The sequence below is a fragment of the Nycticebus coucang genome, chromosome 9, assembly GCF_027406575.1.
Source record: "Nycticebus coucang isolate mNycCou1 chromosome 9, mNycCou1.pri, whole genome shotgun sequence".
Lineage (NCBI taxonomy): Eukaryota > Metazoa > Chordata > Mammalia > Primates > Lorisidae > Nycticebus > Nycticebus coucang.
Window position 1 is genome coordinate 84,277,277 of NC_069788.1, and position 27,766 is coordinate 84,305,042.

Below are 27,766 nucleotides of genomic sequence, written 5' to 3' on the forward strand. Positions count from 1 at the left end.
AGAGAGAGTCTATGCATGCACCAGCATGATCATTAATTATTTATTTATTTGAGACAGAGTCTCACTATGTCACCCACAGTAGAGTGCTGTAGCATCACAGCTTACAGCAACCTCAAACTGCCAGGCTCCCAACTGCCACAACACTCGGCTATTTTTTGTTACAGTTTTGGTTAGCTGTTGTTTAGCTGGCCCGGGCCAGGTTCGAACCTGCCACCTTCGCTGTATGTGTCTGGTGCCCTAACCACTATGCTATGGGCCCCAAGCCCATCATTCTTTATTTTTAAAATAAATACATATTATTTTTTAAAGTTCTGTCTCTTGCTTATTTCAATGAATAATGGTTTTGCATGATCTATTCTATGACTGTTAAGCAGCCTGATAATATGGAACAGTCCTCTCTAGGTGTCCCCATGTATGAAATGGAGATAATGCCCACCTCACAGGACTGTCTGGAGATTGACGCTTCCCTGGGCTGGTACATGGCAAAGTGCCTGGCACATGATCTTGTTCCACAAGAAAGGCCTTATCTATATCAGTGGATGTCAAGGAGTGAGCACTCCAGGGCCTGTGTGGCTGCAGCAACTTCTTCAGGCCACCAGGGGGACCCTTAGTGCCACCCATCTTGCTGGTGGCCACACCACAGTCCAAAGGTGACCAGGACAACAGCAGAGGCTCTTTACAGGAAAGAAGGGAGACTGGGACTCCCAACATCAGCTGGGACTCAATGTTTCAGATTTCCAGAAGCACTGCCCTGTCTTCCATTTCCCTGCCATCCTTCATGGCGGGCAGAGCAGGTATGGCTCGCTCCATTAACCCAAGGGAAACTGAGGCCCAGACTGGGGAAGTGACACAACTGAAGGCACAAGGAAAGTTAGACAGGACTGGCTGGACCATGCCACCTCAGAGGTGGCAAGCAGGAGGTGAGGAATCCTGGAGTTGGGACAAGAAACTAGGTCACAGGTGACCTCACTCACCTCTCCTGAAAAGTAAAGCAAAGCTTTTTAGTGTTGTTTTCGTTCATGGAAGACCTAAAGGAAGAAACTTTGCCTACAAAACCGTGGTTCACCTGCCCCATTCACCCCATGCCCTCAGCACCTGTTTCTTATGTGCCTCTACCTGGAGACCCAGCTCCCACCTGCCTGGGAATGCACCTTGTGGGCTGTTGGGCAGGTCTCGCCGGCCTCTGGGCCTCAGTCCTCCCATTTCTGCTGGTTACTGGCCAGTCCCAAAAGTCTTGGTGGCTTCAGTCTCACCAATTCATCCTTCTCTAAAACTGCCAAGTCTGAGCCATGTCTTTCCCGTGCTCCATCCTGCCCACAGAGCAGGTGCAGAGAGCATAGTTAGCCATTTGGCCCTTGCTCTTTGGGGACCTTTCCTGCCCTTCCTCCTAGCCCATTGACTGTTCATCCATTCGCCATCCCAAATGCACTCTCCAGGCCTACTCTCCTGCTGAGCTTGTGCCACTGCCTCTGCCTGGGGTGGCCTTGTTGCCCCCTTCTTACCTGGTGACTTCTCTTTTGCTCTCAAGGTCTGTTCTGATGTGACCCCTGTTAGTGTGTTCTCTGACCAGACCCAGCTCACCCTCTTCAGCCACATTTCTCCTCCTCTTGCAGTGACCCAAGCCTCCTGGGCTGCCTTTCAGAGCATCCATTCCCCCAGCCCCACTGAAATGATGCTCCAAATCCATCTCTCTAGCTCAGATGAGTACTGGGACTCCTCCTCATTCAGCCCTGGAACCCTGGCACTTGGCATAGGACCTAGTATCCACTAGGTGCTTCAGAAATGGGAATGCAGGGGTGCAAACACCAGCCATTTATCAGGCCCTTGCTCTGTGCCAGACACACGTTAAGCCCTCCCCACACAATATCTCACCTAACCCACACTCAGCCCCAGAGCCACAAGTGCCATGAGCTTCACATCACAGCTGGGGAAGGTGGCAGAGAGATGCAGTAACTGGACTCCCATCACAAAGCTTGCAGCAATGGTGGAGCCTGAATTTAAATCCCACCTGAGTCCACATTCTGTGCCCTTAGTGACTGTGCCATGCTGTGTCTGACTGACGGCGAGGACAGACAGATGTATGGATGGGCACCTGGATTAGTAGATGGGTGAAGTGGTTGGTGTGGCATCACCAGTGGAAGCTCTGGCTCTTGGCAGATTCAGGCTTGAGTACCCTGGTGAGTGCTAACTCCATACCACAAACAGTTTCTGGTGATCTCTGTCCTGAACCTTTCAATGACATGTCAGTCTCTCCCTCACTACCCCAGTATTTCCAGGGTAGGCCCTGCATCAGATCCTGCAGGGTGGCCTAAGTGCTGGGGAGAAGCCTAAGGCTCAGGGTCCAGAGGCAGGCCTCTGCTGGGTGCTGCTAACTCCTAAGCCCCAGGGATGGGCCTAGGGAGCAATGCCCAAGCAAGAAGCTCTATGTTGTGTCACCTTGGCACAGAAACTTGCAGGGCCAAAGTCTGGGAGAGAAAGGGAATCCTAGATGCCCAGGACCCAGAATTCTGTAGGAAGATGATGCTTTTCAGCCTGTGCCTCCAGAGCCATCCCTTTCAGGCAGCCATAGGCCAGGCACCCTTTCTGTCAGGAGCCCACAGGACTAGCGCTGGGCTGACACAGGCACTGGGCTCCTGGATCTTAAGGCTGTAGCCTTGGCCTCCAAGCCCAGAGTCGGATCAGCTAGATGAGCCTTGAATAATTCCTACCTCTTTCCTGTAGTCCCTGCTGACAGGACAGACCAGAACAAGATCCAGCTGGAATTCTGATGGAAACAGGGAAGTAAGGAACCTGTTTGGCAGGTTCCACTGTGGCCGCTGGGCCCCTGGGAACCAGGCGGTCTTCACAAGCCCTTTGGCTTCACCATCCAGAGCACATACCTGATGGGGCCATAGGAACGTTCCAGTCATGGCAGCCACACCCAAGGCAACATTCCCATAGGGTCAGATCTCCCAGAAAGTTGGCCTACAGTCTCTCTTGGTGAGCCCACACCTCCAACTTTGGCTGTCTCCACCTGGAGGGACAATAATATAGACATTCAGTAAGCATCAACATGGGTCTGCATAGGTCTAACTCACTTTATCTTCACAGTGACTTTGAAGTCTGTACTGTTAAGCAAATGGGGAAACAGAGTGACAGGTGAAGTCATATCCCAGGGAGTAGGTAGAAGTGCCCATCTCCCAGGCATATCCCAGGCAGTCTGTGCCCATCTTCCATGCCCTCAGCCAGCAGAAGCAGGAGCCTTTTGCAGAAGGAGCTCAGCTCACGTGGTGGGATTGTTTTTTAAAAGCATTGAGTGCCCCTCATTGCATTTTGATGTTCACATCCTTGAATCTCCACCATATCCATTGTCAAAGGTATCGGAGCACGTGGGCACTCTCCAAGAGAGTGCAAGCTTGGACAGGACCCCTGCCTTGCTGTGGGTGCTGGCCAGGCACATGGCCCTGATGGTGCAGTCACCCAGACTTGCCTGTCTGCAGCACAGCTCACATGATAATAATAGTTACAATGACTATTACCAGTCTTATATCGTGATGACAGTAATAGCCACAGGAGGCTGTCTGGCATTGTGGTCAAGTGACTAGACCGCATCAGGGAGAGCTGGGTTCAGCTCCCAGCTGCCTCTGGGAGGGCATTAGGCTGATGACCTGACCTGCCCACACATTAGTTTCCTTATCTTCAGAGTGGGATGAGGTTGCTTAATGCCAGGGCTGCCCTCCTGGGATGGCACTAAGGACAGAGCCATGGCCATAGGAAGGCAGAAGGCAGGCCCACAACACAGGGTGCTTTTTTTTTTTAGATAGAGTCTTACTCTGTCACCCCAGGTAGAGTGCTGTGGCATCACAGCTCACAGCAACCTCAAACTCTTGGGCTTAAGCAATCCTTCTTACCTCAGCCTCCTGAGTAGCTGGGACTACAGGCGCCCACCACAATGCCTGGCTAGTTTTCTATTTCTAGTAGAGATAGGGTCTCACTCTTGTTCAGGTTGGTCTCTAAGTCTTGAGCTCAAGCAATTCACCCCCTACACCCCCACCCCCAGCCTTTTAGTATTGCTAGTATTACAGCATGAGCCACCGCGCTTTGCTTCGGCAACACTGCATGCTTGAAGAGTGAGCCACCAGCATCCCCAAGGAACCTGCAATTAAAGGTGCCTGTGGCTGCACTTGCCGGCCATCAGCAGCCAAGCGTCTTTGCTTCCTGTAATCACAGCATTGGGCCAGTGGCCTGCCCACTTCATGTTCTAGGCACCATGCAATTTTCACTAGATCAGGTACTAATTATTTCTCCAGACTCCTCCCTACCAGGGAGATGTGAATTTGATGGGCTGTCTGCTTCAGAGACGTACAACATGCAAGTGTCCCGCTTCTGGCCTTAGGGAGAGCAGAAGGTCAGCGGTGCAAGTGGGGACTCTGAATTTAGACTCTGTGTAGCTTCCTGAACTAGGGTCTGGGGGGAAGGAGAGTGGGCCAGGTAGGTGCACTGCACTGTGTTTGCTTAAGGATGGTGGCTGGGAGGAAGGAGAGGGAATCCATGGCTAGCAGTGGCCACTAGTCACCATGAGTAAACTCACTCATTCACAAGGTGTCTGCTTGGGTCACCACCTGCATTCTCTCCCAGATCCCAAAGTTGAAGAAGGGGCCACTTGTAGGGCGGTGCCTGTGGCTCAGTGAGTAGGGCTCCGGTCCCATATGCCGGAGGTGGCGGGTTCAAACCCAGCCCCAGCCAAAAACCACAAAAAAAAAAAAAAAAAAAGGGGCCACTTGTGCCTGGGTCAGAAGCTGGGACTGTTAATGTCAAACACATGTGAGTTGATAAGAACATGCAGACTTGCCTTTCACTGAGCCCTTGGTCCAGGTGCTGTGTCACTGACTTTTCATGTCTCCTTTGTCCCCACCACAACCCCTAGGGGCAGGTGCTATTGCTACTTTACCTATAGATGAGTTTAGGCTGCACAGCTAGTTGGAGGAGGGCTGCTCTTCAAACCAGGTCCAAGTGCCTAAGAACCCTGGTGCTGTCTCCTCTCACACTGCAGGAAGCCAGGAGCTCAGAAGCAGGAGAAGGGCTGGGTACAGTGGGTAGAGCTCTGGTTCTGATCCTGGCTCTGCCAAGCACTTGATGACCTCCTGGCCCTCTGAGGTTCCATTCCTTCATCTGCAGGGGTGGGCAGCTTCCCTGCCTTGCCAGGCCTGGATTCAAAGACAATGTGAGTGGTGCCCATTTTGTTCTTGGCACACAGTGGGTACTCAACTAAAGTAAGTTTCTATTTTTTCTTTCCCTCAGTAACAGAGTGTTCCCTCTCCCAGACAAAATATTTACATTTTAATTGAGGCCCTTGTCGCTACAAGGCACATGAGTGATGGTGGAATTTTAGGCAGTTAGAAAAACCTCTCTGAACTCCTCAAATCACAGGAGTGGCTGCCCAGGGGAGGCTGGTGCCGCCTGTTGCTCGTTGTATTTCCTCCCCCCCACACACACACACTTCTAAGAGGGTCGGTCATCATCTCAAATGCACCATCTCCCAAAACTCACCCAAATTCTCCAGGGCTGAGTTCATTTCATAATCTCAAGCTAGAGGAGAATGATTTTCCCTGGACTCATTCTTTAAGGAATTATGGTTCTCTCAGAGTCAGCCTTAAAGGGTAATAGGCATTCAAAGAAATGCAGGGTGAGGTTGCTCCCAGGTACCATTGCACCCCTATTAAGTCACAACATTAAAATGATAAAAGCCAGTGCTGGCAGGGCTGTAGGAAACTCAGGCTCTCCTAGGATGCTCTTCCCCCACTCTGCTGCCTGCAGAAACAGTCTCCTTCTAGGCTCAGCACAGTATCTCTAGCCATGAAGTCTCCCTCGCTCCCCAGCAGAATCGTTGCCCAGTGTAAAGTCATTCCCACAGCACTTGGGTCTTGTTTGTGGCACTTTGCACTGCTGCCTCCTTCTCACTCTCTGCTAGACTGTTAACTTGAGTTCATGGCCTGTTCATTCAGTCCATAACATCCTGAGCACTTTATGCTCTTGGCCTGTGATCCTGACTGCTACCCTTTAATGTGATGACCATCTTCATTTTATAAACGAGGAAAGTAAAGCTCAGAGAGACGTTTAATCTTTTGCCAGAGCCTGGCTGACCCCGAGTCTGGTTGACCTCGAGCCTGGGCAAAGACAGTGCAGTGAGTGAAGGCACAGAAGTATGAGAGGTAATTGTTGTCTGGGGAACAAACCCTTCACACTGTCCTTTGGGTACAATGGGAAAAGTGGACTGGAGGACAGGGCAGCGAGGAGAGGCCAGGAATCTCTGGACAGAACAACCCAGAGATCATACTTTGTAAATCAAGACACCCTTGAGGAGCGGTTCTCAACCTGTGGGTCGCGACCCCTTTGGGGTTGAACAACCCTTTCACAGGGGTCGCCTAAGATCATCACATACATCTCATACAAATACGGGTGTATGAAAAGAATTTTATAGTTGGGGGTCACCACCACATGAAGAACTGTATTAAAGGGTCGTGGCATTAGGAAGGTTGAGAACCACTGCCATAGAGTAAGAGGGTCTCCAAGGGTGGGCCACAGGTTTTTGCCTTCAATTCTGCCCATTTCAAGAGTCTGGACAGAACCGCTGTGCCAATGGCTACAGAAGGCTGTGCCAATGGCTACATCCCACAAGAACACTACATTCCAGGAACCTCAGCAGGTAGAACAAGGGATTGAAACCAACAGAATGGAATTGAACAGGGAAAGCAAGAATAACCTGCATTCAGGCACAAACGGTCAATTGTACAAACTGATGAGTATTGGCAAGGGTTTTATTTTTCTTCCCCAATTGTTTTTCAAAACTGAATCTCCTGAGATAGAGATGGAGAGACCTGTTTCCTGGGCCTGCCTACAGAGGTTCTCTAAAAACATCTGTGGTCAGTGGGCCCTGGATGGGTATCCTGGCCTGAGACAGTCCTTCAGAGGAGGCAGCCAGAGCCACTGCACCAGGACGGGGACCTCCAGCAGTACATGGGAGTCTTTTATGTCTACCCACAATAGCTGAGGTTGGCCCAACACAGAGAAGCCCCCAGGAGCAGACATTCCAGCTGCCTTGAGACCAGAGAGTGCCATATCTGGGTGAACGGCCACTTGGGTGGCATGGAGTGGGTGGGAGTGTTTCATCTCCTATAGGAGTGAACAGAAGGTAGCCACTGGGACAATGGCTGGTAGAACTGATCAAGGGGAAACTCAGAAAGCAAGGAGGCTGGTCACACAGCAGGTGCCTAATATATAGTGATGACTCATGAAGGGGCCAGCTGTCTTCAGATCTCCAGGCAAAGCATTTTAGCCCCTGCACCTCACTTGGTTTCCTCAGCTGCAAAATGGACATAAGATAGGGCAGCACCTGTGGCTCAAAGGAGTAGGGCGCGGGCCCCCTATGCTGGAGGTGGCAGGTTCAAACCCAGCCCTAGCCAAAAACTGCTAAAAAAAAAAAAATGGACATAAGATACAGAACGAGATAAATAAATAGTCTCCCTTCACCACAAGCTGTGGCCTATACCTCTGCAAGATGGCCATGCTGCCCTAGCTTATTCACTGCCAGGGACAGGGGACTCACAGCCTTGAGCCTGAGTCAGGGCAGACATTTTGTGATCTCTAGGGAAGTGCACTGGTGATGGTGCTGTAGGACCCAGTGACCCAGTGACACTGAGAAGCTGGCCTCATAGGCCTGCCCCTGCTGCTCTTGTTAGAAGGTGTTGGGGGTGGGGGGGGCGTTTGGTCAAAGCACTCCACAGATGGGCCCTGCGCAGAGGCCTGGCCCACCTATCTCTGCAGACAGGGGGAAGCCCCAGGAAGCAGAAGCCCCTCCTTCTTGTGCTGGCAGGTGACTCTTCACATCTTCCTTCTCTGGCTTCCCCCCAGTTCTCCCCTTTTCCCTCCTGCCCATGGCAAGCATCAAAAGGTGTTTCAGGGAAGCTGGAAAGAACTGACTCCTGCCCCCAGGTCCCCTAGGTGGAGGAAGGAGCTTCTTTGAGGAGGAGCCTGAGCATGCTCTTCCCAAGCTGCTCAGAGGCTGGGTCCAATCAGGGACCCTGACCTGGGAGGGGGTATTCTTTGCAAGAGGCCCAGGTCTGTGCAGGGGCCTCCCCAGCCCTCAGCCAGGACCCTCAACTCGTCAGTCCTGTCCATCTGGTCAGAGGGGCCAGGGGCCAGAAGCCCTTTGTTGTCTGAAAGGAGAAGGATTATCTGCCCACTGGGTTTCAGGGCCTCTGAAGCTGCTGACAGATCTGCCTCCTGGGGATCAGAGGGATGATTTTCCTGCTTCCTGTGACCTCCACAGAGGAAAATCCATCACCGGCTGGCTGAGCAATCCAGGCATTGAGTCACCTGGGCCCTCATTGCCCTGACAGCCGTGAACACGACGAGCCAGTAATTAGCTGTTGCAGGAAAGGGCTAGATCTGTCATTTTCCTCCGGAAGTGCCAGGCAGGAATTGCTGGCTGCCCCTCCTTGAAGCCAGAGAAAAGCCGGATCCTCATCCTGCAGCCACACTCCTTGTTAGGGATGGGGATTAGAAGCGGAAAAACATCCATCCTCCACTCAGGAATCCCACTTCTGGGAACTTCCTTAACCCAAGGAAACAATCCAACAGGAAAACAAAGCTGTGCACAAACATGTCCCTGTAGGAATTATTTAGAATAGCACAACCCTGGAAATAACCCTTGTGTCCAACAGCAGGGGGGCAGCTGAGCACCTCAGCTGGGTTAAATATTGCCTGGTTGTAAAACAGGGCAAGAGAGGAGGGTGGGGTGCTTGGAGGTCCTGGCTTAGTCACCCTGTGATTCCAGAACTTCCACCCTAGCGCTGGCAAACAGACCTACTATAGACTCGCCCAGAAGTGGTGAGTCTAATTTCCAGGTAGGGAACCTGGCTAGCAAGTCTCCCATAAGATTCTTCTTTTTTTTTTTTCTGGAGACAGAATCTCAAGTGGTTGCCCTGGGTAGAGTGCTGTGGCATCACAGCTCACAGCAACCTCAAACTCTTGGGCTTAAGCAATTGGGTTTAAGTGATTCTCTTGTTTCAGCCTCCCAGGTAGCTGGGACTACAGGCATCTGCCACAATGGCCAGCTATTTTTAAGCTGTAGTTGTCATTGTTGTTCAGTGGGCCCAGGCTGGATGTGAAGCCATTAGCTCTGGTGTATGTGGCTGGTACCCTAGCCACTTGAGCTACAGGTGCAGAGCCCCCCCATGAGATTCTTGTCACTAGGCAAGTGTGAGAAATCATTTGCCTTGTAACTTCAAGGATGATTTTGTTTAAACCTTGTTGATTCTTAGTTGTGGAATCTGTAGAGTGGACCCAACACCAGGGCTAGCCCCTGGGATGCTAGAAGAGACAGTGAGATTGTGGTGAGGCTTAGTGCGTGCCCAGCTCAAGAGCCATGAGCTCCAATTCCACGGCCACTGTGTCCCCACCATCCCACTGTCTTCAGACTACATAGGCTGCCTTGAGGACATCCCAATGCCCGGGGCTGTGCAAAGGCTCTGTGCAATGCCTCTGCTGAGAAGAGGCAAGGGCTGTGTGCACCAGGCATGTTAGCACCTGTCCCATTCCTTTCCTATCCAGGTCCCCAAGAGCCAGGAACATTCCTGGGGTATCTGAGCCCATGCTGGTCACTGGTCAAGGCATTCAGATAGAACCTATGGAGAGGAGGCACCTGAAGGAAGCTGCTGAACTGCGTCCCAGAGAATCTTGTAGAGCAGCGGTTCTCAACCTGTGGGTTGCGACCCCTTTTTAACAATGAAAATACATTGCAGCATTAGGAAGTTGAGAACCACTGTTCTAGAGGGAAGGAAAAGCCTGGCAAAGCCACTGCCAAAGCTGGGAGGTTTTCTGCCAAGGTCAAAAGGACATCAGGTAGGTGGCTGCATACTCAGGTCTCGAGCTGCAGGTCAGGGCTAGAGGCATGGGCCTAAGATACAGCAGGCTATAGGAGGGATTTCAGAGCCAATGAGAATTTACCTCTCCTAGCAACTATGAAGCAAGAGGTGATTTATTGTAGAGGCCAGGGAGGAGCTAGGCATTTCTCTCCTTGGAGAATCCCTTCCTAATGGTCTCAGTATCTCATGTGTTCATGGGAGGAATTGGATCAGGTTGGTGCATCACAGCCCTGCCTGGGTAGACCATTTCTGAGTCCACCAGGTAGCCTGTCCACTTCCCTGATGGGTCTTCCTGGGACTCTGAGGACAAAGTTTTGGAATTCCCAGGATTCAAGTCTTTGGTAGCTCCAGGTGTGCCAGCCTTTCCTCTTTGATAGCTGGTGGTACCCACTCTATAAGGCACGCCCTACTTGCTTGGCAAAATGCTCCCCCCACTGGCAAACACTGAGGGTGGGATGTGCGACTAAATATTAAGAAAAATGAATGGTAGAGTCAAGTGAAAGTGTTGCAGCTCCTCTGCTGAGCACCTCTGTACCAGGCAAGGACACTGGACTGGGCAGGGTGACTCCTGCTCTGAAATTCCAGCTGGGACTGCATGTCTTGCACTTTTGGGGTGGGTCCTTCACCTGCCTTCACAGAATGGTGTGTCTGCTGTGCAGGAGACCTGTTCCAGATCCCCAGATACACACCTGAGTCCCAGCTTCTGTAGGTAAATGAGCATAATCATTCCTGCCCACCTTGCAGGCTTTTTGGGAGGATGGGAGGAAGAAAAAGCCCAGTGTGTTCTGAACTGGAAATAATGAGGAAAACGAGGGGCCTGACAGGCTGCCCCCTCCAGAAGGGAGGCCCCAGGCAGGTCTGGGAGTTTCCTTCAGGAAACATTCCCGGTCCTCTTCATTTGTTTCACATGCCACAGCCCAGAGGTAGGTTTTATTACTACTTAAATAAATCATATTTATATTGTAAATAAAATAATGGATGCACTTAGGTTGAAAAAAATCCAAATAACTAACTAAAATGTCTGCAAGGAAAATAAACAGCTCCCTGTCCCTTCCTCCTTTTCCTCACTCCCCAGAGCAACCAGTTGTTCTTTCTGGTTTGGCAGGTACATTTCTCAATAAGACACTGACATTGCTGCTTCCTGATGTTTCAATTTCAGACATTTCTATTGCCTTCCCATCAGGACAGATGAGGCTTCAGTTCCCTTAAATGCCCCCCACTGTTTGCCAGACCTGCCCTTCCCTAACCTCTCTAGCAGCTTTATCCATTCTTAGTTAACTGCATTGGTCAAGGGTTTTATTATGATGATTACGCAAATGTGATTCCGTGAAAGTTGTGAACCAGTCAATGACAGTTCCTGGTACAATGCTGATTATTTGTGCCCTGGAATTAATGCATTTTTTTTTAATTGCAAGGTATTTATGTGTCTCTTCTTAATTTTTCATTGGATCTACTCTAAACCTAGTGATGTCATTGCCAAATGCTCCGATATTGGATACCTATCTGGCTCCCCTTGCCCCTGGCTCCACTCTCTGCTCTGGATCCTGCCTCCTGGGTGAGCACTGCCCCCTGATCTCCCTCAGTCCCCAGAGAATATGCTCCAAAGCTTCCTAAATGGTGCACAACAGCTAAGTTTTCCTTCTTTTTTTTTTTGAGATCTTTCGTTTCTGAAAATATTTATATTCCAGTCTTCTCCATGGTTGATCCTTTCCATAGACATAGAATCCAAGGCAGAAAATCCTCTTTCCTCAGATTTTTAAGGCAACTGATTACTCTGTGGTCCTCTAGCTTCCAGTATCAACAATGAAAAGTCCAATGCCAGCCTTGCGGGGTGTTTTTTCAATTTCAAAAACATGTGCACAGAGTTTCAAACATAAAATTATAAGGTTTGCTTTTTTATTTATTTATTTATTTTTTGAGACAGAGTCTCACTATGTCACCCTCTGTAGAGTGCTATAGCGTCAAAGCTCACAACAACCTCAAACTCTTGGGCTTAAGCAATTCTCTTGCCTTAGCCTCCCAAGTAGCTAGGACTGTAGGCGCCCACCACAATGCCTGGCTATTTTTTGGTTGCAGTTGTCACTGTCGTTTAGCAAGAGTTTGAGGTTGTTGTGAGCTATGATGCACAGCACTCTACCTAGGATAATAGAGGGAAACATCCCCAAATACAATGGTATTTATATATATAAACATAGAAAAAGCATAATAAAAATACAGTATTATAATCTTAGGGAACCACCATTATATATGTAGCACATGTCTATATATTAATGTAACTCTTATGGACAACTGAGCCATGATATGTCCTTGGACTAGATTTCCTTCCTTGTACAACTTCTGGGTTCCTTGAGGATTAATAATTGCCTCCTTGTTTTGACTTGCTTCGTTTTCTTTGGACTTATCAAACTTCTCTGATAGAGCTCTAATACTCTTGTCAAGATAGCCACCCGCCCACCCACCCCTTCCTCTGAATCCACGGGTTACGTTTTCTTTCTCATCATCTCCTGACCTCCCTTCCATACTGATTGCTTTTTTTTTTTTGTGATTATTGACTGGGGCTGGGTTTGAACCCACCACCTCCGGCATATGGGGCCAGTGCCCTACCCCTTTGAGCCACAGGCCGCCCTTAATCTTTTTTTTTTTTTTGCATACTGATTGCTTCTGACTGCAAAGCCTTCACCCTGGGATTCCCTGTTTTCTGAATTTCATGTCTTCTTGTTTTGGGACTTAATTCCTAATTTTAGAGAAAGGATATCTGGGAAATTACTTTTTGTTTGCTTTTTTAATCTGAAAATGTCTTATTCTGGCCTCACACTTGATTGCACAGGTGCTGAAATTGTTTTCCTTTTGAAAGTTGAGAAATGATATTCTAGCTTCTGGAGTTGCTATTGAGAATGTCAACACTGTTCTAATTCCTGGTTCTTTGTATGTGGCCTTTTCTCTCCCCTCCCCCTACCATGTTTTTAGGATTGTCCAATACGGCTGTTTTTTTTTTTTTTTTTTTTTTTTTGTGGTTTATTTTTGGCCGGGACTGGGTTTGAACCCGCCACCTCCGGCATATGGGACCGGCGCCCTACTCCTTGAGCCACAGGCGCCACCCAATACGGCTGTTTTTTATCTCTGTGCAGGCCTTTTCCATCAGGACACTTGTGTCCATGAGTTCCAGAGAGTTTTCCTTCCCTTCATTTATCCCATTAGATAGGGTGCAAAAAATAGGGGAATTAGGTGAACATTACAAAGAACTCCAGAAACCTATGTCCCCTTCCCAATCACTAGACATATATATCCTAAGTAGCACACTTGAAAATTATTTGGGGAATTTGGATAACCTGAGATAGAGCTCCCTCAATCCAAGTATTTGGGGAGGTACATGCCCCACAGAAATGGGATATATCCTTCTACCCAATCTAATGCCAGTGAACAAGAGCCTCATCTAAGCCAGAGCTTCTCAGCCTGGCTGCTGAATCACCACCTCTGATAGATTTGGTCTAGGGTGGGGCTGAGCACCTGACTTTTACTAGCTTTCAGGTGACTCTAAGGAATGGCCAGGGCTGGACTCACTGAATTTACCTGCGACACTGGTTTTGAGTGCCTGATTAGCTGCCCCCCTGGACCCTGATTTACTCACAGGGGCTCTGATTGCTTGGGTTACTAAGTTAGCCATTCTTCTATGTGTCCTGGTGTTGGGGCTCAAGAATACTCATGCCAGCCTTGGTTCTGCAGCATTTACAGGCCTCTCAGCCCTTTCCCCAGCAGAGCAACTTCACCTGCCTCATGGTGTGGCCTAGGGTTCCGGCCTACCTCTTCTTGTGCTTTTGAGTTTTTCCCCATCCTACAAGATTGCAATGATTCCTTTTTCAGTCACAGGTGCAGATGCTCAGAGAGGGGGTGTGACTTTGCCTAGGGCCACTCTCTGGTAGTGTCAGGCCAGAGACAGAGACTGTAAGCCCAGGGCTTTCCTACTTAACTCAGCTTTCTTCTTTATCATTAATTCATTCATTCAATAAACATTCAGAGAGTTCCCAGGCTTTATGCCAAATGGGTACTGGGAAGCAGTGGGCCAAATGGTCTGGTCATTACAGTTACTTGTGTCACCACTGCTCTCTGGCCAGCTGGGGATTGGAGGATAACTTCATTTCAACCTAGCCTCATCCAGGGCAGGTCAGGGCAAGGCCTGGGGTACATGAGGAATTACTGTTACTGCTGTTGTTGCTTCAAATGAGAGGGTACTGGGAGGGTTGGGCCTACATCCAGCGGAAGCCACATTAACAATTAAGGTCTTGATGACTTTCATTCCACCTTCACTGCATGAAATATTCAAGCACCAGAGTAGATTGGTCTCAGATCTCTCAATAGGCAGGGGAGGGCCAGGTGAGGTGGCCTTGCTGATTATAGATCTTTGGCTGAGGGCAGCACTTAAGGCCTGGCCTTCGTGGCATCAGAGGCTGTGGGAGCTGGGCAGACATGACCTAGAGGTGTCTGGCACAGAAGTACAACTGCAGATACCCACACTGTGCCACCTGGGCTAGGCATGGAAAGTCCTGGAGGAGAATGAGGCTTAGTCCTCAAGGAGTACACAATTGGCAAGAAGGTAGAGGTAACCTTCCTCTTGGAGATGGGGCCACTAAGCCTGGCCCTTATCCTCCTAGTACAGTGGTACCAACATATACAGGGGTACACAGCCTGGCTCAGAGGTTGTATGTCTGGGCCCTGGAACTTATCACCTGAAGTGAACCCTGTAAGTATTTTATAAGTAGCATAAATCATATTGCATTGCATTTGTGCATGCATGAAACATCAATTTGATAAATACAAACATTTTGATTAAATCCCAAGTGGGTAAACCTGCTGTAATTTTCTCTCTCTCTCTTTTTTTTTTTTTTTTGCTAATATACTGGGCACCTAGAGTATGAAATTTGGCCTGGGCTTCTGGCAAGAGCATCAAGAAAGACAAAGTATGTTGTGGAAAGAGCAGGAAGATTCACTCACTAGAGTGACAAGCCTGGATGTCATCGAGGATGGGCAAGGCACACCCTATATCCTGCTGGCAGGAGGGCAAATTCAGGCTACCTCTCTGGAAAGTGGTTGGCATCACCTAGTTAAATTGAAGCTATGTATGCTGATGAACTGGCCATTCTATGTCTTGGTAGAGAACTAACTGAAGTTTACCCTCATGCACATAGGGAGACAGCTATAATTAGAATGTCCACAGCAGCTTTGCTAGTGACAGCAAAAAAATCCCACCAAAACCAAAAAACAATTACATAGAAACAAATGTGGTTTAACAGAAGGGAAAATAAGGGTAGTACATGCATGCAATGGATATTATTGATAGATAGCAGTGGTTCTCAGCCAGTGGCAATTTTATCCTCAGGGGCCATTTGACAATGTCTGAAGATATTTTAGGATGCTACTTCCATGGAATGAATGGAGGCCAGGGATGCTCGTAAACATCCTACAATGCATATGACAGCCCACACAATGAAGACTTATCTAGTCCAAAATGTCAACTGAGAAACCTTATTGTAAAAAAGAACAAACTATTGCAACATATACCAACATAACAAAGGAATGAAAAGCATGCTGCAAATGAACACATGAAATATAATGCCATGCAAGTTAATAGAGTTCAAAAACATGTAAAATCAAACAATATGGTATAAGGGTAAAATATAGTAAACTGAAAGCATAAGCATTACCAACACAGTATTCAGAATCCTGTCTACCCCAGGGTGGGGGAAGGGTAGAGCCTGTGACCAGGGTGTGGGGAGGTGGTGGCTCCTTAATCTGGGTGGTTGGTTTCCCAGTGTCTACTTTCTTGATGTTCTGTGCAATATGAAACTACTTTATCACAATAATTTTTTTTGGCTTTTGTTTTAGAGATGGGGTCTTGCTTGTTGCCCAGGCCAGAGCAGTGTGGTGTGATTATAGTTTAACTGCAAGTTTGAACTCCTGGGCTTAAGTAATCCTCCCATCTTGGACTATGGCTGGGACTACACTTGCATGCCAGTATGCCCAGCTAACTTTTTTCATTTTTTTAAAGCTATGAGGTGTCACTGTGTTGCCCAAGCTGTTGTTGAACTCCTGGCCTCAGCAATCTAACTGCCTCAGCCTCCCAAGTACCTGGGGCTACTGGCACAAGCCACTGCACCTGGAAAGAATGTTTTTAAATGCTTTAAGGTGAGAACTAGCCCTGCAAAGAGCTTTCCTGACTCAGTTTCCCTTGTGTGTTGAGCCTCCCTCTTTGGCTCCTGGGACAATGATGTGAGGTGATATCAGCCACTGAAGGGGGTGGTTCTAGTGGCTTAGACTGAAAAGGGAGGGCTAGGGAGGGATTTGGATGCCAACAATCCCTAGTCAGGCCCTTTACCTCCATTCCCCACTCAGAACCTTCCCACTGTCTCCCAGCCTTAGTTGACTCTCCCCTTACACTTCCTCTTAAGTGCTCTCTAATCAAACACAAGTCTGGCCAGGTTAGACTTGTGTCTGCCTGTTCTAAGCCCTTCCAAGGCTCCCCTCTGCCCTCAGGTTAAACTTGAAGCTTTTTGACACACGTGAGGCCCTCTGGACTTCAGCTCCACCCATGCTCCCACAATACCAGCAGCTCTAGGCACACATTTTGTGTATTCAAGAATTTTTGAGCTCCAGAGCAGTGTGTAGCACACTGGTTAACAGTGGAACTGAGTGAACCCATCTCTTCTCTGGCCCCCCTGCTGCTGCTGCATGGAGCCAATATGCAGGCAAACCGGTGGTAGCAGCTTTAGTGTAACATCCCCACCCATAAATGTGGGAGTTGAAACACTTGATCACTGAACTTTATGTCCTTGAGGTTCCCCATATTCTGCGCTGGTCTCATCCCAAAAGAAAGGAAGTGGCAGCACAGAGCCACACCTGGCATCCTTTTATCTCAGTCTGCCAGGGGCAAGCACTAGGTTACCTGGACAGTCCTCATTTTACTTTTTGCCCCTGGAAAATGGGTGTAAATATCCTTTTTTTTTTTTTTTTTGCAGTTTTTGGCCAGGGCTGTGTTTGAATCCGCCACCTCCAGCACATGGGGCCGGTGCCCTACTCCCTTGAGCCACAGGCGTCACCCCAGGTGTAAATATCCTTATGGGATGACCAGGTGCAGAGAATGGGAGGACATGCAGGGAGAGGAGGTGTGAATTTCCTCTCCATAGTTTTGTAAGGGCTCTGCCCTGCAGGGGAGGGCTTGGATGAGAAAGCTGTAGTCCAGAGAGGGTAAAGGGACTGGCCTAAGGTCACCTAGCAAGTCAGTGATGGAGCTGTTCCTGGGAGACTGAACTAATGACATGTTGTAATCTCGCAGCAGAAATGGACCACAGATGCTGACCAGAGGCTTCAGAGCAGGGGTCCTCAAACTACGGCCCGCGGGCCACATGAGGCGGTGTGATTGCATTTGTTCCCGTTTTGTTTTTTTACTTCAAAATAAGATATATGCAGTGTGCATAGGAATTTGTTCATAGTTTGTTTTTTTTAAACTATAATCTGGCCCTCCAATGGTCTGAGGGACAGAGAACTGGCCCCCTGTTTAAAAAGTTTGAGGACCCCTGCTCCAGAGTCTCTTGGTTACAACATGGAAGGCCTGAAGGAGGGAGTAGGTGGTAGGCATGATCCAGACATAGTGCAGAGCCCATATCACAGAACCAGAGTTACATAGAATAGACATGGCAGAGCCTTCAGTCTCCTCCTCTTCTTTGAGAAGGGGAAACGGACCTATGGAAGGCAGTAGTTTATGGGGTAAGGCACACCCTTGGGCTCAGATGGTCCTAGGTTCCCCTCAAATTCTGACTCATCCACTTGCTGTGTGACCTTGGACAAGTGACTTAACCTGTGTAAGCCTCAGTTTCCTATATCATAAAGTATGGACTGGGGGTTCCTATATGGCCTCAGTGATGACTCCATGAGACCATCTATGTTAAAACTCAAGCACAGCTCTGGGTACATAGTGCCCAGTCAACACTGTCCTTTATTGTTAAGATTTACGGTTACTTTTCAATGGGCCCTGATTTCTTACTACATCAGAGCCTTTCAGAACAAGACCCCATGGTCCAGTAACTTGACATTTTGGGATCCTGGTAGTTTTGGACTGTAAGTGCTGTAGGAGGCACAATGTCTCTTGCCACACCCTGTGGACATGGGCCCTCAGGGAGGAGGCTTTGACCTTCAGGGGCCTTTTGCTTCAGGACCCTGTTTCAGTTCTGGGCTGTCTCAGTTCTTCCTGTTTTCTTCTGTGCTGGCCAAGCATGTCCAGCCCTGGTGTGGGGAGCAAAGAAACTCTCCCTTTAGCCACCCAGTAACATCAGCACCTTTCCTTTGTTCTGCTAGGAGGATGTTAGCAAAGCTGTCGAGTTTTGGGTGAAGAACTCTAGGTCTGCACAGTCTATAGAAGATGCAAATCCCATCTACATAGAGGCTTCCCTTTTCTCTTGTAAAGATTAGCTGAAGCTGCCAGCCTTGGAGGATCAGAGGACAGAGATACAGGCTACGGGGAAGTACCTGGGGCCATACAGAAATGGGGAGGAGGTTCTCATAAAGTGCAATGTTAACTGTCTCAGAAACTTCCCTGGTGAACTGGTATATCCCACCATGTATCCTATGGTCATCCTTTGAACTCCCAGTAGCCACTCCGTTCACAGACTTCATGCTGCAGGAAGCCTCCAAAGACCTACTTAATTTGGCTTCCTGGGGGATAAAGACAGGCCTGCAGCTCCCCCCAGCCCGAGCTGCAACCCCCCTTTTTCTCTAAACCCAAACTGGGCAGGGCTGGTCCTGCAGCACACAGTGACCCAGAAGGGAGGTTGCTCCCCAACCTTCAGGAACTGGCTCACTTAGGCAAAGCCTGGGGAAACTTTGGCACCCCTGTGGTTTAACCTGGAAGATGTGCTCCAGCTCAGCCCCTCCCACCACCCTCTCCAGACCAACTAGCTGGAGAGAGGGGGATGGGTGAAGACCATTCTACTGAATCTGGACCTCTTTGTACCCTTCTCTTTTTTTTTTTTTTTTTTTTTTTTTTTGGTTTTTTCTTTGGCCAGGGCAGGGTTTGAACCCACCACCTCTGGCATATGGGACCGGCACCCTACTTCTTGAGCCATGGGCGCTGCCCTGTACCCTTCTCTACAGACAGCCAGAGTGAGCCTCTTGAAAGGTAAACCAGGCTACATTGCCTCCGGGCTAAAACTCTCATGGCTTTTCCAGCAACCTCAGAATCAGACATGACCTGGCCCCTCTGACCTCTCATTTCATCTGTCACCTCTCCAGACCCCAGGACTTGCTTGAACTGGCCACTAACAGCCACCCTAGGGCCTTTGCATTAGCTGTTCCCTCCCCCTGGAATGCCCTCTTCCTCAATTTTGTCCTTGTCATCTGATCTCAGCTTAGATGAACCTCCTGAGTTCCTCCCTCCCTGACCATTGGATCTAAAGGATCTATAGTAACTGATTACCCTTTCTGTGACAGTAGCTTGTCTTAATTCCCGTCACAGCATCAAGATAGTCTCAATTATCTAGTTTGTTTATTGTATTCTTCTCACCACCGCCCCCCACCCCGCACGGCAAGTCCCCCCAGAGGTCAGTGGCCTCTGCTGTCTAATGCGTTGTCCCTGGGTGCGGCAGACGGGCTGGGGCTAGAACTGGCCTGGCGGAGAATAGGCGCGGGGTAGTCAGTGGTTGAATGAATGGTTGATCAACCGTAAGCGCGCACGGCAGCTGCTGCGCGGGCGCGCGCTCCAAGCCGTGGACTGCTCACCGTCTCATGCGCGGGTTTGATCTTTTTGCGGGTCTTGAGCCAGGGACACCCCACTCGCCCGGCTGGGAGCCGATGCGCCATAAATGCGCTTTGGGGACCGCAGGATAACGAGACCGACTTACAGGCTGTGGAAAAAGCCGCGTGCCCCGCGAGGCTCCCAGTGGGGAGGAAGTTCTACGGCCGGCTGTGCGCCCACGGATGTAGGCGTTAATGCCCCCGTGGGAGACCTTTCCGCACCCTTCCCAGGGGTTTCCACGTCACGAGTCTCGGATTCTCCTAGGAATTCCAGGGACTTAGCGGTCGAGTGGGCGGAGAAGCCGGGCTCAGTGCGCTGCTCTAGGCAGGGAGCAAGTCCCCAGCGCCCTCACCCTATCCCGGTAGCGAAGAGAGCACGGATTGCGGTCCGGGACAGGGCTGGCAAGGCCCTGGCCCTCTTGGAGATCAGACAGCGGAGCTGCAGTCCTGGGGTAGGACCTAGTGGAAACGTAGCTCCACGGCGCCCAGCGAGTGGAGACTCATTGGAGTTGTGAGCGGAGGAGCCCGGGTTTAGTGAAGGGACAAAGAGCGGCCCTGTTGGGGGGGAGAGCGACCTTCGAGTCACAGCCCCATTGTTCGTCGTATGTCAGACTATGCTGAACTCTAGTGCCCCCGGGAGGGAAAAGGGGAGCTGTAGCCCAGATCGTGGGTATTTGTTTATTTGGGGTGAGGGAGGTAGGGCGAGGGACGCGGGCCTGGGAGGGGCCCAGGCTCCCATTTTCCGCGCGTCTCCTTTAAGGGAAGCCCGGCCCTACCTTTCCTACCGTGCCCCCACCCTCCCCGCAGCCGTACCTGCATTTTAAAAGCTCCCTGTAGCCCAGGGATTGGCCAAGGCCGCGTCCTCCGGGCGCAGAAACTTGAACCTCCGGGAGAGGGGGTTGGAAACTCGGCGGATGGACTGAACCATCTCCGCGTCATCCCCCGCATGCGCCCCGCCCTTCCCACACACCCCCAGAGAGGCCCAATCAAACAAGCAGGAAGGCGGGACTGCGGCTCGAACGCGCCTCTGGCAGGGCGCCGGGAGGGCTGGCGCACCGCGCTGGGGGACGTCCGGGGCCCGCTGTGTCGCGCCAGCCCCTGTCTCCCTGGGAGGCGGGGCCGGACCGCGACGCCCCGCCCTCTCCCCGCCCGGGGTGGGCGGGACGGCTGGGGCTTCAGGAGTTGGGCCGGGGGCGGGCCTCCTCCTGCTTCGCCTGAGCCCGGAGAGCACCCGGCAGCACGACCGCCGACGCAGCAGCCGTCTCCGCTCGCTGAGCTCGGAGGCGTGCGGGCTCCCAGGCAGCCCCGGCGGGCGCTGCGTGAGGCGCAAGGCAGCACCCGGTCGGCCGCACGCGCCCCCGGCCTCCCCCCGCCCGCGCGCGGACCGGCCCAGCGTAGCCCCCGCGCGGGGAGCGCGGGCCGGGCCAGGGCGAGAGCGATGCCGCGGTGACGGCCCCGCCATGGCGAAGCCGGCGGCGGCGGCGGCGTCGGCGTCGGCGTCGGAGGAGCTGAGCCAGGTGCCGGACGAGGAGCTACTACGCTGGAGCAAGGAGGAGCTGGCGCGGAGGCTGCGGCGCGCCGAGGGCGAGAAGGTGGGCCTCATGCTGGAGCACGGTGGCCTGATGCGCGACGTGAACCGGCGGCTGCAGCAGCACCTGCTGGAGATCCGCGGCCTCAAGGACGTGAACCAGCGGCTGCAGGACGACAACCAGGAGCTGCGCGAGCTCTGCTGTTTCCTCGACGACGACCGGCAGAAGGGGCGCAAGCTGGCGCGCGAGTGGCAGCGCTTCGGACGCCACGCGGCCGGCGCCGTGTGGCACGAGGTGGCTCGCTCGCAGCAGAAGCTGCGCGAGCTCGAGGCGCGCCAGGAGGCCCTTCTGCGCGAGAACCTGGAGCTCAAGGAGCTGGTGTTGCTGCTGGATGAGGAGCGCGCGTCGCTAGCGGCGGCGGGGGGCGCGGGCGGTGGAGGCGGCGGTGCGGGCTCCCGCAGCTCTATCGACAGCCAGGCCAGCCTGAGCGGGCCTCTGGCGGGGGGCGCGGCGGGCGCAGGGGCCCGCGACGTGGGCGACGGCAGCAGCACGTCGAGCGCGGGCAGCGGCGGCAGCCCGGACCACCATCACCACGTTCCACCCCCACTGCTGCCCCCCGGGCCGCACAAGGCCCCCGACGGCAAGGCTGGAACTACGCGTCGGTCCCTGGACGACCTGTCGGCGCCACCGCACCACCGCAGCATCCCCAACGGCCTGCACGGTAAGGACTGCACGGGCTGGGTAGTGGGGGTCTACCGGTTGAAGTCCCTAACTTCGGGGATGGTGAGATAAAGTACTCTCTATCCACCTCTCTCGTGTCTGGGGCAGCCCGCTCTCTAGACCCCTCCGGCTGACCTCGTTTCCTGGTTCGGAGGATCCCGCCCCCATCCACTGTAGGGCTTTGGTGGTGGTGAGCAGTTAAGGGATAGTGCGAGTCCCTGTCCAGCTCAGAATCAGCAGCCAGACGGTCTGCCCCTGGAAAGTTTCTCCCTTGCAGTGTTGTCAGTATTAGCGTCTGGCACTTTGGGGCTGGCTCAGGGTGCCTCATCCCAGCCTGGAAATCTATGCCTGGCAGCCGGTAATTCTAAACAGGGGGGGGATGGGGGGGGAAGGGGGAAGGCCCCTTGAGCGCAAGAGAATTTCCCCTCTTGTTGCTTTCAAGAGAGAGCAACAGGTGGCCCCAAACCAAAGCAGCTTCCGTGTGTGCGGTGGCTTGAATTCTGCCTCCTATTCTTCCCATGTTTACGTGTGGCGGTTGAGGATTGGGAAGGAGCACAGGCAGCCTGGTTGAGACACAGGCGTCTGGGCCAGAGGACCTGGGGCTAAGAGCCTTGTCTGGTTGTTTCTAAGTTCTGCACTTCCGATTGGGGGAGCTTTCTTAGTTGAAGTTCTAATACCTTTCCCAGGGACATGTAGGTGGAATGGAGCCTGGCTTTTCTCCTCTAGGTTCCTCAGTTTCCTTGTCTGTAAAATGGAGATGATGACCTCTGCCTCATGGGTTTGCCGTGCAGATAAAGCCTCTGAGGGATTTGTAAACTGTTGATCGCCTTACGGGAAGAGCCGTGGTCATCTGCAGGGGAGGGGTGTGGAGGTGGGTGGGAGGACCTTTGGCCTCAGGAAAACTCATTGACTATCTTCCATGCCTGTGTTACTCCTGGGCTTGTGCAGAGAGTACACCCAGTTTGGGTCTCCTGAAGCCCAGCAGCCTGCTCCCCACACCTCCCTCCCACCCCACTCCAGGGCTTTGAGGAGTCTTCTCCTGCCTGGTGGACTTGGGGCTTCTCTGTTCATCCCCATTTTTGATGGCTTGGCTCCCAGTTCTGGTGGCAATTTCGATTGCCTGAACTACTTGCCTGAAGGTGGAGAATAAACAGCCCTTTCTGGGTCCCTTTTAAAGCCTTTCCTAATTCAGAGAAAATGTATTCAGGCCTTAAATAACTGCTCTTCCCCAGAGTGACAGCAGAAGACTGGGAGGGATGCTTTCTCTTTGGTTTGGTGGCCAAGCAACCTCTGCCGGCTTGTTGGGGTGGGGGCTGGGGTGGGAACTGTACCCATGGAGGGGAATGGCAGTGCAGCAGCATTGTTTTTCCTTTATTTACCAACTTGGTCTTTTGAGTTCAGGGCAGGACTGGGTTTGGAGGGATATTTTGTTACTGATTAGCAATCTATAACTACAACTCAGGTTTCTCTTTGTAACTCTGTATCCACCCCACCTCCCACTGCAGACTCCTTAAGACCATTGGGGGAAGCTAAGTTAGGTGGTTTAATTTGTTGGATATGCACTCTGTTGTTTAGAGCACCTCAGCATTTTGGACTCACTTTCCTGGGTGGCTTTTGGAGAGTTTGTTTTCTGGGCCTCAGTTTCCCTAAGCACAAAGCTAAGGAGCAGATCGCTGCAGTCTTGTGGCTTGGAAATAAATGTTACTGTTTTTCAGCTGCGTCATCAGTGACACTTGGCAAAGAGTGACTCTCTGCAGGACACTGGAGGGCTGGAGTGTTGTAGCATATTTGCAGGAGAGGTTCTGCCATATTTTGGACAAGGAGATGTGAGCGCAGACTGGCCCAGTGTTGCAGTCACAACAGTGAATAATGAGGAAGGAGGCCTGGGCTAGACCTAGGAGGTTCCCTACCTACTTGGGAGCCTGGGCGGGGGTTAAAGTATAGGGTTTCCTGCAGAATCCATGCCCCCCAAGTGCCAAGTCCCAAGTTCATTTAGAACAAGACTGTTGCAAATTTGCGAAAGCGAAGCTTTGCTTTGGGATGAAATGAAAATTCAGCATTACTATTAGAAATTTCAGTTACAGATGGGATTGTTTTAGTTTAGTTTTGTCTCTTAAAGTCTTGTGTGGCCTCGAGATTCCTCCTACCATTGTGAATAGAATGCCTAGAAACAAGGAAATGCCCTTCTCTTAGAAACTGGGCTTTTCTGACTGGTACCTATAGCTTTAAGTTGAATGATGATTGTGCCTGAGCTGAGAGAGATAATGAGTCTCTGAGTGGTGGCAAAAGGGGAGTCAGATGTACTTGGTCTTAGCTTATTCTCACAGTAATCCTGGAGAAGTGTTATTATCCCCATTTTACAAGACAAGCAGGTGGAGGCTCAGAGAGTTTTCTAGCCTTGCTTGGGAAGTGCCTGTCCTGGGTGGGGTTGCTGCTCAGGATATTGGCTTGCATCCCTGCTCTGCTGTCATTTTTGCTGTCATTTTTTAATCACAGGACCCTGGTGACTCCTGATTCTTAGTTCTTGACCCAGGTTTGCCCTGTTTCTCCCATGCTGGAAAGTGTCATTTTCTTATTGGTGACCTGTGAGCAGATGGTGGATAACCCCATTACCCAGAGGTCGGGCTGTCTTGAGTTTGAATCTCAGATCCTTCACTTTCCTTGGGCAAGTTACTAAACTTTGCCAAGCCTCTCCCTGCTCCTCTTCTGTAAGGTGGGGTGCCTCATTATCCATACGAGGTCAAGTGAGATCTGTATGTGTATGCACTAAGTGCATTTCTCCAGTTAGAGTCTTTGGGAGCTTGCCAAACAGACTTTGATTTTCTCTTTAAAATTGTTTGCTGTTTAGACAACTCACCCGAATGTTTGTGTCCAGTCCCTTGTGTAGTTGCACCTGATGATATGCTGACAAGCTGAGGGGAGGGGGGCAGTGGCTCTTTAGTCCTCCAGTGCCTGTCCCAGTCTGGTCCACCCCCTCACTTCCCATCCCCCCACTGCCATGCCCTGGAAGGCCTCAAGTGGCTGAGGTGGGAGGTGGCCCATCTGTATTCAAGCCAATCTCTGGCTGGGGCCAGGTCTGGCGGGCCTGTGAATGCATATGCAAATTGGTTTTTCTCCTGGGCTGGTGGAGGCAGAGGTCTGGGCTGGACTGATGAAGTCTGGACTCTAGTCTCTAATCCAGTGTGGCCCATCGAGGTAGGTGAACTTCAAACACAAAAGTCAGTTTTCCTTCCATGAACTGATATGATTTTCAAACAAAAGAATTTTCAGCTCTTTCTCCACCTGCCCCTCTGCCATTCTGGATGCCACACTGTAGTACCTTGGCCCCCAGGCATGTCTTCCCCTCTCACCATGCCCCTTTAGCTAACCCAGAGATGCCAGAACCTCCCTGCAAGCCCATGAATGAGACTCATTTACCTTTTTTTTTTGAGACAGAGCCTCAAGCTCTCACCCTAGGTAGAGTGCTATGGCATTGCAGCTCACAGCAATCTCCGACTCCTGGGCTCAAGCGATTCTCCTGCCTCCACCTCCCAAGTCGCTGGGATTACAGGAGCCCACCACAACGCCCAGCTATTTTTTTGTTGGTTGCAGCTGTCATTGTTTTTGGTGCGCCTGGGGGCTGGATTCGAACCCACCAGCTCAGGTGTATGTGGCTGGTGCCTTAGCCACTTGAGCCACAGATGCCAAGCCTCATTTACCTTTTTTAAAGTTAGGATTAAAATTTTGAGTTTCTCAAAATCAGATGGGTTTATTCTCCTGCTTGTGTTTTTGTTGGTTTAAGAGGGAGGATGGAGTGGGTGGTCTGGGCCTTTAAGTAAAGACAGCAGAGGAGGCTGGCTCTGAATAGGTCTTTTCTGTGCAGCCTCCAGGCTCAGCTAATAAGGCTGCTTTTCCTAAACCCTGGCAGGCTGGGAGCAAAGGTCAGTGAAGACTACGGGGTGGGTGAGATAAGCCTTTCCCTTCCCTCCCTGCCTGTCCCTAGGGAGCTGTCAGTGGCCTTGGGGTGCTGGGTCCTCAGGACCTTACACTGAAGGAGGGGCACAGGCAGGTGACCTAGGGGAGCGTGAGATGTGTGCAGCACTTCACAGTTTACCATGCAAAACTTGCTGGTCCCAACCCCATTCCCTTTCCAGATGGCCCCTGGAGGGAGGCCTCAGCATCTTCATAGGAGGGGAAGCTGAGGCTTAGAGAGGTGTGGTGGCTTGCTCAGGTACTGTGGAGCTGGCCAGAAAGCCTGGGATGAGTCTCTTGTGTCAGAGGACTGAGCCTGTGGCCCTGTGCCTGCCATCCAGGGAATTCCAGGGGGTGGTGGCCTGTGCCACAAAGGTGGGGCACTTCTTGGAAAGTTAGACCCTGAGCCTAACAGCTGTTCCCCTGTTTCCTGGCATGCAGCAAGAGGGGGAAAGCAGTGCACAGGCCTGGGCAAGTGGTGTCTTTCTTCCAGGCAAGGGGTATCTGTCCTCATTTCTCTGCACAAGGCTGGCTCTATTGGCTTCCCACTGCAGCAGGTGCCCTCTCAGACCCTTCCCCAAGGCCCAGCCTCTGAGCTCCCAGGACACATACTTAGTTGACCGGCATGATAAAAGGAAATCAGCAGTTGTGCATAATCTTTTCCACCCATGGAGATTTCCTACATTGTGCTTGCATAGAGAATTGACAGTCTAGACGCAGGGGTCCTCAAACTGTGGCCCGCGGGCCACATGAGGCAGTGTGATTATATTTGTTCTCATTTTGTTTTTTTACTTCAAAAATAAGATATGTGCAGTGTGCATAGGAATTTGTTCATAGTTTTGTTTTTTAAACTATAGTCTGGCCCTCCACCGGTCTGAGGGATAGTGAATTGGCCCCCTGTTTAAAAAGTTTGAGGACGCCTGGTCTAGAGCAGCCTGAGCAAGAGTGAGACTCCATCTCTATAAAAAAACAGAAAAATTGGCCAGGTTTAGTCCCAGCTACTCTAGAGGCTGAGGGAGGAGGATCACTTTAGCCCGGGATTTTGAGATTGCTATGAGCTATGGTGATGGCATGCACTTTAGCATGGGTGACAGAGACACGTCAAGATTGTCTAAAAAAAAAAAAAAGAACAAGTGCAATCAGCGTAACCTGGTTTCTTGTACCCTCAATGAATCCTCAACAATAAAAAAAAAAAGAAAAAAAAAAAAAGAAAGTCTAGGACCTTAGGCAAGTTGCTGAACTTCCAATGGCCTCTGTTTTCTCATCTGCAAAGTGGGAAACATTACCAACCTTTGGGTTGAAGGAAAAAGGGCTGTAATGATGTTTGTAAACTCAGCAGCATAGCTGTCTCCCAGCTGTGGTATTCAGCACTGGGTATGTTTAGGGGAGTGTAGTCTAATGGTTAGTGCTCTGGCTCCAGAGTCTAAGCCCTGAGTGAATCTTGGCCTTACTACCTGCTCAGTGACCTTGACAGTATACTGAACCTTTGAAGGTCAGTTTTTTTTTTGGCCAGGGCCAGGTTTGAACCCACCACCTCTGGGATATGGGGCTGGCGTCCTAATCCTTTGAGCCACAGGAGCCACCCTGAAGGTCAGTTTCTTTGTCCATATCCTGAGTATAATAATACCTTAGCCCTAAATAACTGGGCCTTAAACGATAGGTTCTGAGAACTATCCTTATTTCCTGAACCTCTCACAGATTTGCCTTCTTAGGGTAGGGGTGGAGGTAGGAGAACTCCTTGGCACATGCTTGTGTCCAGCCCTGTGTCATAGCCAGGTGAGTCCTGTCTAGTGAAACGGAAGGCAGATGGCATTCCAGGCAGGAATAAGGAGAGTGGGTAAGGTGTGAGGGGTCTGGACCACAGTTTGGAGAGCCTAGGAC

At 51.0% G+C, this 27,766-nt stretch overlaps 2 protein-coding genes across 3 annotated transcripts in view; one reads left to right on the forward strand and one right to left on the reverse strand.

The window, feature by feature from the left end:
- Positions 1-20,535, reverse strand: part of HHIPL1 (HHIP like 1) — a 73,518-nt gene extending 52,983 nt beyond the window's left edge. The window contains exons 1-2 of the mRNA XM_053601123.1: positions 20,499-20,535; positions 2,880-3,013 (exon numbers count right to left, since the gene is read on the reverse strand). The gene's annotated coding sequence lies outside the window, so the exon portion shown is untranslated. The remainder of the gene's footprint in view (positions 1-2,879; positions 3,014-20,498) is intronic.
- Positions 20,536-21,005: 470 nt separating this feature from the next.
- Positions 21,006-27,766, forward strand: part of CCDC85C (coiled-coil domain containing 85C) — an 84,757-nt gene continuing 77,996 nt past the window's right edge. For both annotated transcript variants that reach the window (XM_053601126.1, XM_053601127.1), the window contains exon 1: positions 21,006-21,935. In XM_053601126.1, the coding sequence (XP_053457101.1) occupies positions 21,146-21,935 (790 nt within the window). In that variant the 5' untranslated portion in view covers positions 21,006-21,145. The remainder of the gene's footprint in view (positions 21,936-27,766) is intronic.